General features: G+C 43.0%; 1 protein-coding gene across 1 annotated transcript in view; it reads left to right on the top strand.

Moving 5' to 3' along the window:
- The window catches only part of AGK (acylglycerol kinase), a 55639-nt gene that overhangs the window by 17356 nt on the left and 17737 nt on the right, over window positions 1-20546 (top strand). Inside the window, exons 3-7 of the mRNA XM_065417143.1 lie at window positions 9068-9107; window positions 14522-14601; window positions 15896-15971; window positions 17316-17408; window positions 18822-18854. Of these exons, the coding sequence (XP_065273215.1) occupies window positions 9068-9107; window positions 14522-14601; window positions 15896-15971; window positions 17316-17408; window positions 18822-18854 (322 nt within the window). The remainder of the gene's footprint in view (window positions 1-9067; window positions 9108-14521; window positions 14602-15895; window positions 15972-17315; window positions 17409-18821; window positions 18855-20546) is intronic.

The following is a 20546-nucleotide window of genomic DNA, read 5'->3' on the forward strand; positions in this document are numbered from 1 at the left end:
ACCCTGAATGTCCAGTGCTCTCCTGGAGCATTCAGAGGAGAGAGAAGGTCCATTGCTTCTTCGAAGAGACAAACACACAGTGGTTTGTTGCTTTAGCTGGAGTTAACAATTGCTTCGGTTCAAACACAGAACTGGGTTGGTTAGGATTAAAAGTTAAATAAGTTTATTAACAAGAAGAGAGTGGTTCTAAGTGAATTCAAGTTCAAGGGATAAAGACAAAAAATGGTTACAAGAAAATAAAAGTAAAATACACTTTCCAGTGGCTAAGACTTAACTCAACGAGCTACAGCCTTGGTTCAAGGTAGATTTCTTACTAGTCTTTTTCTTCCCAGCCATGTCTGACTTTCTCTCCATCAGGACCTTCCTCAAAAGTACAAAGGTGCTATTTTCTCTTGTAGGTGACAGATCTTTGCCTAAGCAGGTTTCTCACCTATGTTCAGTTTCCAGAGACTTCTTGGTTGAAGGACCGTCTTTCTTAACTTGCAAGAACTCTAGTTCCTTGTGTCTGTCCATTGATGAAATGCCAAGATGGTGTCCTCTCTCTCCTTGTATCTTCCCAAACTCACTGGTTTGTCCCCAGACTCATGATCAGCTCATGCTATTCTTCCCTGCCTCCGGACATCCCATCCCCCTGCTGATTCATATGGAAATGGGGCTTCCATTGTTTTTGGTCACACTGCTTAATCTAATTGGAGACAGGTAAATGGCTGCCCTTCCTCCTATCTGTGAGAGAACCCGTTTCTCCCTGTGTTTGGTCACAGATATTAAAGCATAATATCATTAAGTATCCATATTTCTTCATATGGTGTTAATACGTACATTTCACAATGATATTAATCACCAGTATGTCATGAGCTTTCATAAAAGATCTTACTTGACACACTTTTATAATACAGTAATATTGTATTCCATCAGTTGATTCAGTTACTTATCATTGCAGATTCAGACTCCCCCAAGATGTTATCTCCCCAGCTTCCTAGGTTGATGGCTTTGCTTACCTTTTAAGTAAATGTGCCTTCATTGTCTCTGCTTGATGACCAGCAAATACAGCCCTTTGTCTAGGGCAGACTGGGCTTATGCATTGCTTGCCAAACACATTTTAAGAACATAATTCTAGCACATATCCATAACTCTTTGTACACACCTGTACGTACATCACACAAGAATATTAATGATCCATGAGTTGTTAGTTGTCTCACAATATGTTACATACCACCTTTATGGGTATAAATCATGACAACAGTGTGAAATGTATAGTAAGTATGTCAGGCCTGACAAGAGTTGCTGACACAGTACAGGGACTCCAGAAATGGGCTGCCCTGCCGTCCAGTTGCTTTTTCCCTCACTGCCCCCATCCTGTCCAATCAGCATTTGTTTTGATATTATTTTCAATTTATTATGCACTCACTACAGATTTTAAATTTTCATTGTGCTGGCGATTTTTGTATTGACAGTGACCTACCCTTCAAAAATTTTCAGGGGAATGCTAGGGATGCTTTTGGTGCTCAGAAGAAAGGTGTGGGAGGTGGTTTTGGTATTTAGAAGGCAGTTGGGGCTTTTGGTACTGTGGAAGACGATGCATCGTCTCACCTTCTTTTGCGTAAGGGCAGAAGTGACTACTTCAGGAGACGGGGTTTGAATTCTTTTTTTTTCTTCAAGGAGTGTCCCTGTGGGTGCTTCACTTTAGGTGTCTTGGCGCCCTGCGCTTCTAGTTGGAGACTTGTGGTAGCAGTGCCCGGTTGGCCGCGCACGTGTGGCAGCCATCTTGCGCCACTCTGAGCGGCTATCTCACGAGCACAGCCAACCGCCAACCAGTTCCTTCTCTACCGCCCTTGATTTCGGTCGAAATGACAGCAGCGCCCTTATCTGCTCTCAAATTTCTTTAATCTCTGCTTTTTTCTCAGTTAATTTTCCTCATTGTTTATCTCTCCGTTCATTTTTCTTTAGTTTTCACATTTAAAAAAACCAAAAACTTTCTCATTTTTCTTCCTGCCTCAGGCAGGCAGCTGCTGAAGAGGCATTAGACTGGGACTATTCCCATTCTTCATTCAGCTAGCCCCTCAGACATGCCTGGCTCTCCAGGTTACAAGCGCTGTCTGACCTGCAGACTCTCAATACCAGTGACAGACGGCCACTCACAGTGTGTCCGTTGCCTGGGGGAGACACACGTTACCCAAAAGTGTCCCCACTGCAAGAAACTCACAGCATGGACAAGAAAGGCCAGGGACTGCCAATTAAAACTTTTAATGATGGAGAGATCCCTCTGACCCCGAGTCCAGGACACCGACGGCACTCAGAGCGCCGGAGCACGGGGCACCGGGTCTGATACCGAGACATCCCGAGGAGAGAGAGACCCTGTGCAGTCTCGCTCTCCTAGCAGCAAAACTAAGCCTCATAGGTCAGCACTGAGGGAACAGACACCTCCGGCACAGAGCAGCATTATGGCGCCACCTGCTGCACCAATACAATATGACAAGTCTGAGGCACCGAGAACGCTCTCTCTGGTTCCCAGCCTGAGCTTGCCTGTGCTCGGGACCGAGTCTCCTGATACCGCAACAGCTTGTTAGCCATGCGGACCTACTCATTGCTTCCACCCCTGGAACTCCGCTCTTTGGCACCGATGGCACCCCGGCCAGGTCATGGCCAAGCTTTATCACTACACCTCTGGCTCGGCCCCCTCCTCTCTCCAGTGATGAAGAGGAGGAAATGGAGACACTAGCGGGCACACCTCACCACCCCTATCCTAAACCTGGGCCCGCTTGGCCACAGGGCGTGGGTTGGCAACCCCCACAGTGAGTGCCCTCTCCCATGGTCTTCCCACTTCTACTGGGATCCATGGGCATTATACAGAGCCCAAAACACCCAGCCATCCAGGCCACCTAGGTCCATGACACAGCAATCGCCTCCGCCATCTGCTCCAGCTTCCCCAGAACTGCTGGAGGAGGAAGCTGAAGAATCTGTGGACAGGCCGGAGGGTCACACCCTCCCAGCTACCCTTTCAGGATTTGTTTAAAAGAGTAGCTGATTCATTAGACAGCTCATGGCGGAGTTACCGGAGACTCAACATAAGCTGACAGATATATTGCAAGTTTCTCCTTTATCCAAGATAGCACTACCCATTAATGCTGCCATCCTGGACCAAGCAAAAACTGTATGGCAGACTCCAGCCACGGCCCCACCTTCTTGTGAGTGATCTGACAAGTACTACGTGCCGGTAAAGGAGCTGAGTTTTTGTTTACCCACCTTACTCCAAACTCATTATTGATAGAGGCATTTAATCAAAGGGGGAAGCAACATCAAACCAACCCCCCTTCAACCCTCCCCCATGATAAAGATTGGAAACGCCTAGACCTCTTCGGCAGGAAAGCCTATTCATCAGCGACCCTCCAGTTTCGCATAGCAAACTATTCTGCGTTACTGGCCAAGTACACACACAATATTTTTTCTCAGATGTCATCTTTTATTGAGCACATCCCAGCTGACAAAAAAGAGCAATATAAAGCCGATATAGCAGAAGGTTTCCTCATCACCAGAACTGTTTTGCAGGCTTCTCTGGATTCTGCTGACACGGTGGATCGCTCCATCGCCACGTCCGTTGTCATGCAGAGGGATTCATCGCTCCATCTCTCCGGCTTCGAAAGGGAAACCCCATCAGTCACTATCACCATAGACGCCTCTCTGGTAGGAATGGAGGGCACACTTGGCCGACATCATCATCCAGGGCTGATGGTCCCTAGAGGAGTAAAATCTCCACATAAATCTACTGGAGCTCTGAGCAGTTCGAAATGCCTGCTGTCACTTTCTCCCCCGATCTGCAACAAAACTTCCAGATTCTCATGGACAATTTGGTGACTGTTTTTATATAAATCGCCAAGGAGGGGCCCAATATTACCTGCTCTGCACAGAAGCAGTTCGCCTCTGGCAATGGTGCATCTCCAACAACATACACATCACGGTATCCTATCTACCTGGAAACCAGAATGCCACAGCAGACGACCTCAGCAGGAACTTCTCACGGATGCACGAGAGGGAACTAGACCCACAAATTCTGCAAACTACATTCCGACAATGGGGATTCCCCTCAATTGACATTTTCACCACGACCCACAATGCCAAATACCCACAATACTGCTCCCGAGCGGGACTGGGACACACAACTCTCTCAGAGACGCCTTCCTTAACAAATGGGAGGCCCTGCTCCTGTACACCTTCCCCCTGATCCTTCTGTTGAGTCGTGTCCTACATAAGATCAGACAAGACAAATCCAGAGTCATCTTGATTGCACCAACATGGCCCAGACAAACTTGGTTCCCATACCTGACCCACGAACCCTTCCCCTCCTGCCTCACCTACTGACACAGGATACAGGACGCCTCCGTCACCCTAGCATTCCAGCACTTTGTCTCAAGGCACGGCTAATCCAGGGATGGCAGAACTCAAACACGCTGCTCCAAGGAGGTCCAAGACATTCTACTTCACAGCCAACATCTCTCCGCACGAAAAACATACGCACGCAAGTGGCAAAGATTCTCCATTTGGTGCTGAGACAAGCAAATCATTCCACAATCGGCCCCGTTACCCACTATCCTTGAGTACATATTGACACTAAAAAAATCGGGCCTCTCGACTAGCTCACTCAGAGTGCACTTATCAGCCATCACCACCTTTCACGACAAGGTGGACGGACTCACGGTCTTCACCCATCCACTGACTAAGCGCTTTCTCAAGGGTATAGAGAACACTTATCCCACATTTAAGGGACCTGACCCCTATGTGGGACTTCAACCTTGTTCTCCATGCTCTCATGGGGAAACCCTTTGAACCACTAGTGACCTGCTCGTTCCTACACTTATCCATGAAGGTTGCCTTTTTTAGTAGCTATCACATCAGCATGAAGGGTGGGAGAGTTGGGTGCCCTAATGGCACACCCAGCTTATACCAATTCCTCAAGGACAAAGTCATCCTACGCCCACACCCTAAATTCATACTCAAGGTCGCCTCCCTCTTCCATCTCAATGAACCCATTTATTTACCTGTATTCTTCCCCAAGCCGCACGCCAACAACAGGGAGGTGTCCCTTCACACACTAGATGTCCGCAGAGTGCTGGCGTTCTATATAGAGAGAACAAAAACATTCAGAAAATCATTCTGGCTATTCGTATCCACAACAGAACGATCTAAAGGCCAGACCATTTCTAAACAGAGACTCTCTAAATGGATCTCTTAATTGTATCAAACTATGTTACCAAAATTACAATTTGCAAGCTCCTTCTGGACTTCGCACACACTCCACTAGAGAGATGTCCACATCCATAGCCTTTCTCAAACATGTACCCATCATGGATATTTGTAAAGAAGCTACCTGGGCATCGCCCCATACTTTCACCAAACATTATGCCCTGGAACAGCAGTCAGCTGCAGACACTCACTTTGGTCTATCGGTGCTCTCCATCATACATATATCAACTCTGAGGGGCACTGCTCTTCAGTCACCTAAAGTGGAGCACCCACAGGGACACTCCTTGAAGAAGAAGAGAAGGTTACTCGACTTGTGCAGTAACTGAGGTTCTTTGAGATGGTTGTCCCTGCGGGTGCTCCACTACCCACCCTCCTCCCCTCTGCTTTGGAGTTTCGGCTCAATCCTCTGGGGTAGAGAAGGAACTGGGTGGCGGTTGGCTGTGCTCATAGGGTAGCCGCTCGGAGCGGTGCAAGATGGCTGCCGCGCATGTGTTGCTAACTGCTACCACAAGTCTCCAACTAGAAGTGCAGGGCGCCAAGACACCTAAAGTAGAGCACCCACAGAGACAACCATTTAAGAACATAAGAAAGAACATAAGAACGGCCGTACTGGGTCAGACCAAAGGTCCATCTAGCCCAGTATCCTGTCTACCGACAGTGGCCAATGCCAGGTGCCCCAGAGGGAGTGGACCAACAGGCAATGATCAAGTGATCTCTCTCCTGCCATCCCTCTCCAGCCTCTGACAAACAGAGACTAGGGACACCATTCCTTACCCATCCTGGCTAATAGCCATTAATGGACTTAACCACCATGAATTTATCCAGTTCTCTTTTAAACGCTGTTATAGTCCTAGCCTTCACAACCTCCTCAGGTAAGGAGTTCCACAAGTTGACTGTGCGCAGCGTGAAAAAGAACTTCCTTGTATTTGTTTTAAACCTGCTGCCTATTAATTTCATTTGGTGACCCCTAGTTCTTGTATTACGGGAATAAGTAAATAACTTTTCCTTATCCACTTTCTCCACATCACTCATGATTTTATATACCTCTATCATATCCTCCCTTAGTCTCCTCTTTTCCAAGCTGAAGAGTCCTAGCCTCTTTAATCTCTCCTCATATGGGACCCGTTCCAAACCCCTAATCATTTTAGTTGCCCTTTTCTGAACCTTTTCTAGTGCCAGTATATCTTTTTTTAGATGAGGAGACCACATCTGTACGCAGTATTCGAGATGTGGGCGTACCATTGATTTATATAAGGGCGATAATATATTCTCAGTCTTATTCTCTATCCCCTTTTTAATGATCCCTAACATCCTGTTTGCTTTTTTGGCCGCCTCTGCACACTGCGCGGACATCTTCAGAGAACTATCCATGATGACTCCAAGATCTTTTTCCAGACTTGTTGTAGCTAAATTAGCCCCCATCATATTGTATGTATAGTTGGGGTTATTTTTTCCAATGTGCATTACTTTACATTTATCCACATTAAATTTCATTTGCCATTTTGTTGCCCAATCTCTTAGTTTTGTGAGATCTTTTTGAAGTTCATCACAGTCTGCTTTGGTCTTAACTATCTTGAGCAGTTTAGTATCATCTGCAAACTTTGCCACCTCACTGTTTACCCCTTTCTCCAGATCATTTATAAATAAGTTGAATAGGATTGGTCCGAGCACTGACCCTTGGGGAACACCACTAGTTACCCCTCTCCATTCTGAGAATTTACCATTAATTCCTACCCTTTGTTCCCTGTCCTTTAACCAGTTCTCAATCCATGAAAGGACCTTCCCTTTTATCCCATGACAGCTTAATTTACGTAAGAGCCTTTGGTGAGGGACCTTGTCAAAGGCTTTCTGGAAATCTAAGTACACTATGTCCACTGGATCCCCCTTGTCCACATGTTTGTTGACCCCTTCAAAGAACTCTAATAGATTAGTAAGACACGATTTCCCTTTACAGAAACCATGTTGACTATTGCTCAACAGTTTGTTTTTCTATGTGTCTGACAATTTTATTCTTAACTATTGTTTCGACTAATTTGCCCGGTACCGACGTTAGACTTACCGGTCTGTAATTGCCGGGATCACCTCTAGAGCCCTTTTAAAATATTGGCGTTACATTAGCTAACTTCCAGTCATTGGGTACAGAAGCCGATTTAAAGGACAGGTTACAAACCTTAGTTAATAGTTCCGCAACTTCACATTTGAGTTCTTTCAGAACTCTTGGGTGAATGCCATCTGGTCCCGGTGACTTGTTAATGTTAAGTTTATCAATTAATTCCAAAACCTCCTCTAGTGACACTTCAATCTGTGACAGTTCCTCAGATTTGTCACCTATAAAAGCCGGCTCAGGTTTGGGAATCTCCCTAACATCCTCAGCCGTGAAGACTGAAGCAAAGAATCCATTTAGTTTCTCCGCAATGACTTTATCGTCTTTAAGCGCTCCTTTTGTATCTCGATCATCAAGGGGCCCCACTGGTTGTTTAGCAGGCTTCCTGCTTCTAATATATTTAAAAAACATTTTGTTATTACCTTTTGAGTTTTTGGCTAGCCGTTCTTCAAACTCCTCTTTGGCTTTTCTTATTACATTCTTGCACTTAATTTGGCAGTGTTTATGCTCCTTTCTATTTGCCTCACTAGGATTTGACTTCCACTTTTTAAAGGAAGTCTTTTTATCTCTCACTGCTTCTTTTACATGGTTGTTAAGCCACGGTGGCTCTTTTTTAGTTCTTTTACTGTTTCTTAATTTGGGGTATACATTGAAGTTGGGCCTCTATTATGGTGTCTTTAAAAAGTGCCCATGCAGCTTGCAGGGATTTCACTTTAGTCACTGTACTTTTTAACTTCTGTTTAACTAACCCCCTCATTTTTGCATAGTTCCCCCTTTTGAAATTAAGTGCCACAGTGTTGGGCTGTTGAGAAGTTCTTCCCACCACAGGGGTGTTGAATGCTGTTGTATTATAGGCACTGTTTCCAAGCGGTCCTGTTATAGTTACCTCTTGGACCAGTTCCTGCGCTCCACTCAGGACTAAATCTAGAGTTGCCTCTCCCCTTGTGGGTTCCCGTACCAGCTGCTCCATGAAGCAGTCATTTAAAGTATCGAGAAATTTTATCTCTGCATTTCGTCCTGAAGTGAAATTTGAAGAATCTCAGTTACTGCACAAGGTGAGTAACCTTCTCTTCCCCAGCCAAGCAAATTTTATTATTAGCTAATTGACCCACTACACCCTGGCCCATTATCCACCACTACATTTACTAATGACAAATAAGTACATTTAGTCTAGAATTTCTGCTGAAATGATCAGTAGTGAAATAGTACTGATACACTACAAGACTTCATTGTTACAGCTCTGTGTATGTATATTGTGTATTGTTACATACACTAAGGTGTATGGGGTAATTTACGTCTTTCTGAGTTATTGTTTCAGGCTGCCTGCAGACTCAGGCAGATAGCAGTTGCTGCATTAGTTTAAGTTCAGTTCACAATCTGAAGGTTTTATTCACAACCATAATAGCTAGAGATTTAGGGCCTTGTAAATTATTATACCTAGAACCCTGGTCTTTAGTAATGAAAAAGGGGGTAATAGCTAGAAAAAATATATATATGTACATGCTATATATGTGTGTGTGTGTATATATATATAAAAGCAAAATTATTCTTATGTAGAATGTTTTCCATATGGTGTTTAAAGGTCTCAGCCTGATATTTTACTGGGTGTCAAAGCAGTAGAAAGAGGGCAGATGCATATGTTTTGAAAAAAACTAACCATTTCTGCCTTAGCTCCTTAAACTTATATTATTTAACGTCCATTCTCTCCTTTCTTTTTCCTGATAGTGATAACCTGCTAAGGAGAGCTGCATGCCAGGAAGCCCAGGTAATACCATTTAATATGATACAATTAGATTAAAATCCCCATCTTATCTCAGTTGTGCAGGACTCCTGAGATTCTCTGAGCAGGTCTCATCTACGTGACAAACCTGACAGGGATGCTGGCTGTGTTGTTTGTTTTGAATGGTGGTGGGTTTTTTTTGGGGGGGTGGGGGTGGGGGGGTTTGCTACGAAGCCCCAGGATGAATGAGGCCCCCTTCCTTCAACAGGCTGGTGTACTTAATTGTACCTGTAATTCAGTGCCATAATAAACAATGCAGTTGCATCATTAAGGTAGTTCTTGATACTATTCAGTTTGCATAGTCCTTCAGTTATGGAGATTTAATTATTCCATCTGTCTGCAAAGTGATAGTGAAGAGGAAATGGATCGACAGGAGTGGAGACTGAAATTTTATATATACCATAAAACAGGTACGGCAGAAACCATGCAAGCTGCTTTATGCTAATTTTAACCTAGAGAGATTATCTCTGGGGCTGATGGGATAGTCCAGTATCCTTGCCTATTCAATCCTGTGTGTGTCTATCAAGATTTTTAATGAGGGTATCAGTTGTGGTGGCTGATTTTGTAATAATCCTACTTGTCCACAAAGAAGTGGACGGAGACCATCAACTTATTTCACGTAGGTCACCGAGGAGAATATTAGCTTCTAGTGAAAGTCTGCGTAGTTGTCCTTTGGGAGCATTGGCCTCACTACTTTCTCTTTACACATCTACTTCTGCCATCTGGGGTCTGTAAGGCCAGTTAACTAGGGCAGACTTCTTACTGTAGTGTTCCTGCAAGGGAAGCCTGCTCTTACCAAGTATTCTTTCATTGGCGTGGGTGCTGTTTCCCAGGGACTGCACCACTGCACACTCCATTCTCATTCCACTGTTGACACAGTAGATATTTCAAGAGTCTTACTGCCTCCTTGCCCGTGCCAACCAAAGCTTGTTCTGATCATGCTCCCCGTGCCAGAACCTTGACAAGGGCCCTCGTAGGGCTCTGAACCATCACCCATCACTGTAGTATTGGCCCGCCGAGAGGTGTGGGTGTAAATTATTTTTCTCCTCAGACACCTTCACCCAAGGTAACTGCTCAATAGTGAGGCCCACGGAGAAACCCCAATTTAGACTAAGTGCTGCGAGGAAGAGTGTTCTCAGCAGCATGATCCAGGCTGTGCAGCTTCTTGCCAGAAGAAAGTCTATGGGCCCCGAGCCTGATCAAAGTATAAGAGAACCTTTTCAATATCCAACCTTTCCCCATGAACTCTGCTCACAATAAATCAGTGTATTTCCCCACATATATACATTCAAATTCTCCACTAATTCTGATAGAAAATATCAGTTGTTCTAGACCAGGGGTAGGCAACCTATGGCACACGTGCCAAAGGCGGCACGCGAGCCGATTTTCAATGGCACTCACACTGCCCGGGTCCTGGCCACCGGTCCGGGGGGCTCTGCATTTTAATTTCATTTTAAATGAAGCTTCTTAAACATTTTAAAAACCTTATATACTTTACATACAACAATAGTTTAGTTATATATTATAGACTTCTAGAAAGAGACCTTCTAAAAACGTTAAAATGTATTACTGGCACGTGAAACCTTAAATTAGAGTGAATATATGAAAACTTGGCACACCACTTCTGAAAGGTTGCCGACCCCTGCTCTAGACTCTTATGCTTTCTCTGGTCTTGTTCAGTGCTTAGATAACAAAGTGATTAGTGCCTTATATGTAACCTCCAATAAATAGCTGATAATACCTCACTACCTGAAAGATGCTGCCAGATTGGAGGGAGTTCACGGAAGAGTAAAGATGAATAAGGGGTTTGAGGTATTGATTTGATTTATAAGGAAGTGTCTAATAAATATGAAATTGAAGAATTAGAGTTAACTTAAGCTTGATTAAGGAAGTGTACGGGTGTTGTAAAGAAAGGCCCTGACTAGCAAGTAGAAGGAATGCCTTGAAAACAGTGAGTTATAAGGCCAGAAGGAATAAAGTAGGGAGGATGTCTGGGTCAAAGAATAACTAATGAGACAAGGGGAAGTGCCTGAAAAGAAGGCCTCTGACCAGTCGGTGTGACTGCAGATGGTTTTAAATAAAAGATAATCTGTCTTAAAATGAGCCAACATGGCTGTTCCCACCTCACACACCAGGGTTAAAGCCTATCTGAATCCAGGTGCAATGGGAAAACTGTTGGGCAGCAAGAAGGAGGAGAGGAAAGGAGGTTGTAAATCTTATCTGGATTAAGACTGGAAAGAAGGGTGAAACTGTTTCAGTTTGGTTTTTCGCTAAAGTCGGTACTTGGCAATTACATCACTTGTTTGTTAAAGGATATAAAAAGTAAACTCTTAAAGGGTTCATTGCTAATGCCTGCCTGACCACATTGGAGCTGACCACTATGAGTCTAAGCACCCCTAGGTTTAGCCTATTTGTAAGTGTCTTGATCAAATACTTATAGATGTTTTGCTACTGTTTGGATGTAGTAAATTGCCTATTATTTAGGCTTTTTAGGCATGTTTAGAGCAATTGTATAAGATTTGGCCTTTGGATTTAATAAAAGAATTTATGGTTAAATTAGTGTTTGGTGGTTTCCCATATTAATATTTATCATTTCAAATATTATTGATAATTCCAACAGAAAGCTTAAGAGAACTAAATGTGCATAGTGTCAGAAGGATGTTATTGCAAAGAGGGAGAGTTGCTTAGGGTGGAACAAGGAGATAGAACTACCCTAGAAGTAATGGATTTGAAATTAAGGAAATGTAAATTTTGCCTGTGTATTGGGAAAGTCATAAAGATGGGATATGTTAGATTATGGATTAGTCTCATAAATGAAAGGGTGGAAACACCATCTTTTGAGACACTTTAAACTGCAGTGGATAAAGCGCAGGAGACTATCCTCCAGGGAACTGCCCTGCATTGGAAAGGTGATAGACTAGGTGGATGAGTAGTTCTTTTCAATCTCTAATTTCCATAAGTGCATTTATCATCCAAATAGTGGTGCTGAGTGTGACATAAAAACATATATTGAAGCAGCAGCAAGAGCTGATAGGATCAGACCTCTAGACTGTAAGATCCTCAGGAAAAGAGTAGTGTTTAATTGTTTGCAAAATGCCATGCATACTTCTGGTGCCATTTAAATAATAAAAATCCAAGGAAGACAGACTAAAAGACCCACTCCAGTGAAAGAATAATACAAGAGATGATAATTTTTAAAATATCAATTCTCATTCGAATTCTTAAGCATATTGCAAGTCCTATGCATACAGACTTCAGGAAGGAGCAAGCTGCGTGCTAAAGTGACCAGTACATCTACATTTCAAGCAAAGACTCCATCAGGGTATGGTGATTTGAACATTCATCACCTTGTGATGTTATATGACCATCTAAAATTCTACTTTACGGGACCCACCACACCATTTAAAACTTTTTACAACTCCTTCTTGTGAATAAGTTAGCTGTCATTGACCTACATGTATATGCTCGTTTGCAAATGTGATCTGATTGGCTGACGTTGTTCTGAATCTTACTCTTGTTGGACCTCTGAGGACGTTAAGGAACTTTCTGTTTTGTCACATTGCTCTTCAGCTGCTCCCTCTGTAAAATAGGGATTATAATACACCTTAAAGTGGTGTAGTAATATTTGTGAAGCGTATTTGTATGAAAGGTGCTATATAAGTGAAGAGTAAAAGAGTTTGGCTATTGGTAGGTAACATGAAAGAGAAACTGACCTTCTCAAATGTTGTCTTAAAATGTATAATTACATCCTTTTAAAATATGCTCCTGTGTTGTTTTCATTGATGTTGGACTCTTAAACAGTTTTTAAAAACTCTTCTGTTTATTATTTTTAATTTCCCCTCTTTAAAACAGGAATTTTCTACAAGTATACCCTCAAGTATATCACATAAAGAAATGATTGTCATTAGTCATAAATCATAAGAGTGATGGGTTGTTTGTTTAGAACAAATAAATATATCACATTTCCCCCAGAGTGAATAATTAATTGTTTTTAACAGCTGTAACATACCAGGGGACTATTGATGAGGGCTCTCATTTTCGCTGATTTCCCTTAAACAATTGTAATAACATTTAATCAGTGGCTTTTCCCAGATGTTTTTCAAATAAAACTTAAAAGCTGATGGTTTGATTTTCCTCCCCCTTTCTTCTCCCCCAACAATCACTTTCATACACCCTTTTTCTTTCCCTGCTTTTCCAATTGCTTTAAAAGGATAAATGAATTTTATTTTTTAATTGTATAATTTTTTTCTTAGTTCGGGTTCCCATAATAAAGGTGATGATTGGAGTTAATTACTATTTTGAACAGCTAATCACTAAAATATGAGATTTTTTGTATATAGTGGCTGCCTTGTTCAGCATCACAGAATGCTTTGAAGAGGTTCCCATGTAAAAGGAGTCAAGGACCATCATCTTGTTCTTTGTACAGTACCTAGCACAATGGGGCCCTGGTCCATGACTGGGGCTTCTACGTGCTACTTCAATACAAATAATAAAAAGTAATAATAATAAAGGCTGTAAGGGTTTGGTATGGGAGTGATGATGCCTTCCAGTGAGCTAGGAAGGAGTTTTACAGAGGTGCAGCAGCACAAGTGAAAGCACAATCTTCCCTTGCCCATCCCCACAATGAAGAATTGTGGGAAGAGGACAGAAAGATGGCCGGGAATGGAGTGAGCAGATGGTATGAGAGGCTGAGTGAAGTAAGTCCATGAAGAGCTCTGAGAACCATGGGCGCTATTTAGAACTGGGGACAGAGGTGGGATAGGAATCCACTGATGGAGTCTGAAAACACAGGCGTGGGAAGGTGCTGCTCTCTGTGAGAGCAAGTAGTCTGGTTGCAGCGTTCCTTCCCCCTTTAGATGAAAGCTTAGAAAATATGAATTTAAGGAGAATGTACAAGATGGAATACCAATAGCCTAGTAAGTGATTACAGCCTTAGTAAGGATTTCAGCAGAAATGGGGTCAAAACAAGGGCCAATTCTGGCCATGCTGTGGAGGTGGTGGTAGGTAGACGTTCAAGGAATATGTAGGAGGGAAAAGAAGTTTAGGATCAAGAATAATTCCCAAGATTTCTGTCTGTGGCAGGAAAATTTAGGTTCTGAAATAAAGAGGAATGGTAGTGGGAGTCAGAGACTTGAGAGACAAAGAGGATTTTTTGCTCAGGAGGACTTCAGCCTTTGAATTTCCCTGTGTCACTGGAACAAGGAATCACTAATAATAATAATAATAGGTTCTCATATTAGCAGAGCCTACTATGTGATAGGCCTGACAGGGAAGGCATTTGTATGTAGTGTGGGGGTGAGGGTATGATGATGATGTTTGTTGTACATTATTTAAAACTGTAGTGACAGGTGACTTAGAAGAGAAACTCCCTGTTTCCTCCTTTTTTTCTTCTTATTTAGGTGTTTGGCAACCAGTTGATTCCTTCCAACATGCAGGTGAAGAAAGCGACAGTTTTTCTCAACCCAGCAGCTTGCAAAGGGTAAAATTCCCCTTACACTTCATTCCCCAAATCCCACGCACCCCTTCTTTATACTTCTAAACTGTCCTTCATTGTGAAGGCCAGCCATCCTGTCAGGCTCAAGTTTGTCTCCACTCCGCTCAAACCTGGTATTATCTAACTCTTACTTACGTTACTTGCACCAGAAATGTTGGATCAAAATATAGAAGTTAAATAAAATGTTGTTTATGTTAAAAGAATGAATCCCAAATCATTTTAAGCTTCCTCCATTGCTGGTTTTCTTGTTTCCTGCTTTGGGGCCATCAGTATTCCCTTCCTGCAAGTGACCTTGATTTCCTCCCCAGCAACAATAATTACCAATAATAGCGTCTTCCACATTTGTGACGGTCAGAGGTAACCAATGATCCTGTTGCATGGAAGCCAGCCATTGGGCAAGGGGTCCTGCCCCATACCATGCCACTGAGCATGGTATACATGCTTAAATAAGACACCGAGCTGGGTTTCAAGTTGTCTTGAAAATTGTGTTGGTAAAAATGGTCTGCTTGCTGGCGATGCATGTGTATATATCCCTGCCATTTGGCTATACTCCCTGTCACATCTGGGGAGGGGTTCAGTGAATAATATTAAAGGCCAAGTGAGTTACCTGTCCTGGAAGTACTTTGTCGCGCATGTTTTGTCCTATGGCGCTGGGGTGGAATTGCGACAAACCACTCATCTTTGAAAAATGTACAGTGTCCATAATTTAAAGTCTCCGTTTTCTATTCCCGGGCTCTGCTCCTTGCAAGTAATGTATAATTAATGGCATAGTTATTTTATTATGCAGATCCAGGCATAAAATGCATGCAAGCTTTACCAAAACAAGGTCAGGTAAAGTTTTTGTTTTTAAACTTACTAAATAATATATAGAACAAGTAACTTTAAAAATATTTCCCCTTTAAAACTAGAATTTGCTTCCTTCATGACTTTAAGGCATAGTGCTCCATAACACATTAATTGTGTATTAAATAATAAATTACTCTTTCAAGCTCTTGTTTTGATTATTACTAATTATTTTTGGAACATGTTTAAAAAAACTCCTTTGCATTTATAAAGACTGCATAAAAAAGTTGACATACTTAAGAATCAATCTAGAAAATTCATACATTTGGACCAAAACAAAACCCACCTCTTGCAACTGACTTTTGATAGACAGGCTGAAAGATTTGTTCCACAGAACATGTACTCTTTTTTTGTTTGATTTTCTTTGCTTTGAATTTTCACCACCTCCCTCCCCCTCTCCTCAGTGATTAAATAATTTCCCCCTTACTTTCTCCAGAAAAGCAAGAAACCTTTTTGAAAAGAATGCCGCCCCGATTTTACATTTATCTGGCTTGGATATAACCATAGTTAAGGTAAGACCTGATCTGTTACATTAACCTGTGTGTTATGCTGAGAACTTGGACTGATGCTGAGTTTTTAAACTTCCTAGTTAATTTAAAGACAGTTTGAATTCTTTTTAATTTTCAATAGGGTTGACTGAGGATACGTGTACGTCTGTGGGGGTGAGAGGCAACCCTTCTATAACTGATATTTGAGAGGAGACTCTCCCAAATATTTAAGTGTCAGATGGTAATACAGACACACAGTCTAGACTGTCCTTGGAGTTACCAGTTCTGCCTCAACATGTAAAATTGATGTGAGAAAGTTTTGCGATCCGGTTGAGAGCTGCAGATTAATTAAAAATAATCTTGCATACCTTAATGGCTCCCCCAAAATGAAATGTTCTGCTATCCTGAGGGGGATGCTGAACTAGAAAGGGGCATGAATTTGCAAAGAGCCTTCACTGGAAAGAAAAAGAAAAGCAAATGTGAAGGGTTCCTGCTGTTTCTGAAGAATCCTTGAGACTGATATGTTGGCTGTTTAGTATTCATTACACACTGGCAATAAAAACTGCTCTTTGGAAGATATGTGTACTCTTATGTATGCGTCTTTCTGTCTTGTACCCGTATTGATGAGGTTGTGTTGTTATTTCCATGATAAACCCCCTATTTTTATTGATGTTTATTCTACTAAAAAAATATAGTGTCGGCCCAAGAAGAAATTCTATTTATTGTATTTATTTTACAAGTCTCTTATCAAACTGCAGCTGTGCTGCTTTAGATTTCACAAGTTTAGCAGAATGTGACTGGGCCAGTACTTGGATAAGAGACCACTACAAAAACCGAGGTGTTGCAGGAAGTAGAGTTTGTGGTTCAGTAGGTGGCATTGTACCCTCTTGGTCAACACTGAACCACTTCCCCAGCACGTTTAGAGGCATTATTCCTCTGGATGTGCTGCCTTTTTTGGAGGAGACAAAACTACAGTTCTTACCACTGATGACCATTAAAAGATCCTGTGATATTTTCTTTTGCAAGAACAAGAGTGAAAATCCAGGTGTTTGTGTTAAGTTCTCTTTAGACTACATGCAATCAATCTTAATTCTCCATGCAGTTTCAGCCGAATACAACTGTATTCCAAATACATCTGTCTAGGGTTCACTGTGGCATGTGAGCTGCTTCAACAAGAAGTGCTGTTAAAACGGGATTTGTTTCACTCATCAGTGAAGTGATTTCTGTGCATGTTATGTAATAAGTGCATGGTGTTTTGACGAGACCAATAGTAGAGCAAATCGTATGTATCACAGACTTATCTGTGGACATGTGGCCATAGGCATGGTAAGCTGAGTTTCTGACCCTTGGTCTCTGTTGGTATCTCAGACAGATTACGAAGGACAAGCGAAAAAGCTGCTGGAATTGATGGAAAATACGGACCTGATCATTATTGCAGGAGGGGATGGAACTGTACAGGAGGTACTGTAGGAGCTTTCTCCTGGCTTGTATATAAAAAATCACAATACCATATTGGGGATAGAAAGATGGAGGATTGTGTATCATAGTTGCAAAATGCTATGGTTCTGATCTGAGACATGTTCATTCCAAAACATGCCATGGATTAGTTTTGACAATGAAACCACTTGAGAGTTACTGGGCAATAAAGAAATCAGAAAATGCTTTCCCAAGCAACTGATGTTCATAGTAGCATAACTCAAACTCTGTGAAAGGACACACTCTCCTATGCACACACATCCCATCACTTTTGGGTTAAAACTAGTCTGCAGATATTCCACACACAAACCAGAAAGTTATAATGACTGAAAACTGGGGTTCATAGTTCTGAGCAAGGGATGCTGACAAAGAATGTTTAAACAGTTACAAAGGATTCAAAATAGAGTGCTCTTTGTGTGGAGTAATTTCATATTATGAGAGTGATTAGCCATTGGCAGGGCCGGCTCCAGGCACCAGGCAACCAAGCTGGTGCTTGGGGCGGCACCTGGAGGGGGGCGGCGCGGCGCTCGGGCCGCCGGGGAGAGCGGGGCCACAGCCGGGCTCGCCGCCCTCCCCCCGGCGCTCTGGCCGCCCTCCCCCCCCCCGCCCCCTCCCCCCCCCCCGCGCCCTCCCCCCGGCTGCCGGGGGGAGAGCCGAGCCCCAGCCGGGGCTCGCCGCCCTCTCGCCGCCCTGCCCCCGGCGCTCTGGCCGCCGGGGGGGGGGGGAGAGCGGAGCCCCCGCCGGGGCTCGCCGCCCGCCCCCCGGCTCCGCCCCCCCCCCGCAGGGGGGGGGGGGGAGGGGGGCGACCAGAGGCTTTTTTGCCTGGGGCGGCAAAAAAGCCAGAGCCGGCCCTGGCCATTGGAACAAATTACCAAGGGAAGTAGCGGATTCTCCATGCCTTTCTGGAATAGGGTGACCAGATATCCTGATTTTATAGGAACAGTCCCGATTTTGGGGTCTTTTTCTTATATAGGCTCCTATTACCCCCCACCCCGTCCCGATTTTTCACATTTGCTATCTGATCACCCTATTCTGGAAGATATGTTTTAGATTATGGTCCCTTCTGGCCTTAAAATTGATTATTTTTTTAATATTTCCTCATGTGTTAAGAGCACACTGAGTGCCATCATAACACGTGCACAAGCATCTGGTTCTTTTACATCCTTAAATGCATATGCTGACTTCAATCAGTGATTGTACATTCAAACCCCTGCCATTCTCTATGGTGGGTACAGAAAATGTACCCCTTTCTGTGTAAGAAACTACAGCTCCTTCCATAAAACATTGGAGGCCTCGTAAAAGTGCATCTATTCTGAACAGCAAATGTCTGCATTTCATAGGTTTCTACTGTAATTGCACAAAAGAATCCAAAAGCCAAATATTTCCACTATCTTTCAGGTCATAACCGGACTCCTCCGCAGAGCAGATGAGGTGAGGGTGTTTGGTTTTTATTTATTTATTTTAATTTATATCTGAGGGGGACATCCCAGGTGTTCAATTGAGCCTCTTGGTCCAAGTGAACTCCTGCAGATAATCCAAGGCTAGCTTGCTGTTTAATGAGTCAGCCATGCTAGTATCCTGCAGTTTTGCCCACTTCCTTTCTCTCTCTCCCGTTTTCAATGAGTGGAATGGCTCTCAGCCCAAACTGTTGGGGGGCTTCCACTTACAGAGCAAGGAATGTGCAGAAGCCAGACACAAAACTTTCAAAGGCCTGTGGCCCAATTGTGACTATTTTTTTGTTTGGCAATAGAGCTGTAGAAAAAACTACAAGTGATTTTCTGTATTTGCGACCTAAAACTGAATTCAGTGTGGCTGTGCTCCTACTCCTTTTATGCTCACTTAACGTCAGTATTCAAGCAGTGAATTTCTACTGACATAAATGGTTGCAGAAAGCAAATTTTAAGGGCTCATGTTAGAATACTTGCACTGGAAGCGATGATATGTTTTACCAGGGATGGGACACTGCTAATTAACAAAGCAGGGGAGCAGTGCTCCCAAAACCTCTTGGCAGCACCCTGGCAAAAAGGCAATGAAATGATCCAGACAAGGATCTGATGATCCTCTTGGCAATTGGAATTATGCCTGCTTAAACAATTACTTTGTCTGAATGTGACAAGACAACCATTTTATATTTAAACTTTGCAAATAAGCCGGTAATTTTTAAAAGGGACTCGGTGAATTTAAAAAACGAATGACGACAACAAAACATTTTTCTCTGCAGTTTTTTGTACTACTTATTGTTGCAGTTGACCCATAAGTTCCCTATCATTGAAAGAGAGTGGAGAAAAAAGAGTGAATGTTCTGTTTTCTCCATTTGTTTACTTTGAGCGTTTGATAGCGTTTTGAAAGATAGTGCATTGCAATGCACTTTATGCTAATTTACAGTAGCCCAGAATATTTTGCATGCTGCATTATTCTGCAGGGTGAGGGAGTTCATTGTAGCATAGTCAGAGCTTCTGATTCTGCATTTCTTGGGCCACAGAATTCTCCTACCCCACAGAATTTTGTCCCTACTGTCGGTCCACATGCTAGAGGTAATGGTTTCCTGCAGATCTGCCCACCTGCTTGTGCTCTGCCTTCCCTTTACGGATTGTGTCTTAACAACACTTCTGATTATAGGAAGAGCCCATTAAAGGCGCTAAAGAGATGCCCTTTTAGTAAAGTGGGAAGGCAAAGTAGGAGCAAGTAGGCCTGCAAAGAGCCAATCTCTTGCAAGCTACACTCACTGTGTAGAGTGAGAAGAGGGTGCTAGGAGGTGTAAGGGCTTACAAGTGAGGGGATAGCAGGTAAAAGTGATGGCAAAGGGATACAGTTTAGCTGATGTGGATTTGCAGTGTCACAGTGCTACAAGCTGCAGTACCCAGCAGAGAGAGAACATTGTGATATACAGTAGTTTACATTCTTTTGCTTACACACTTCAGGGAACACGGTTTATTGTGATGTGGTGCTACACTAGCTTGCTCCAGCAACAAGGCCTTTACTGCACCAGGGGCCAGAAAACAATGCAGGCAATGACTTCCACAATCAAAGCCTCTGCTATATCAATTCATTCTTTTTTCTTTTGAGGAAATCGCTTTGTCATGCAAGGTTTCTCTATCAAGAGGGCTTCTGCAAAGATAAATG

Source organism: Emys orbicularis, chromosome 1, assembly GCF_028017835.1.
Source record: "Emys orbicularis isolate rEmyOrb1 chromosome 1, rEmyOrb1.hap1, whole genome shotgun sequence".
In the NCBI taxonomy this organism is placed as follows: Eukaryota; Metazoa; Chordata; order Testudines; family Emydidae; genus Emys; species Emys orbicularis.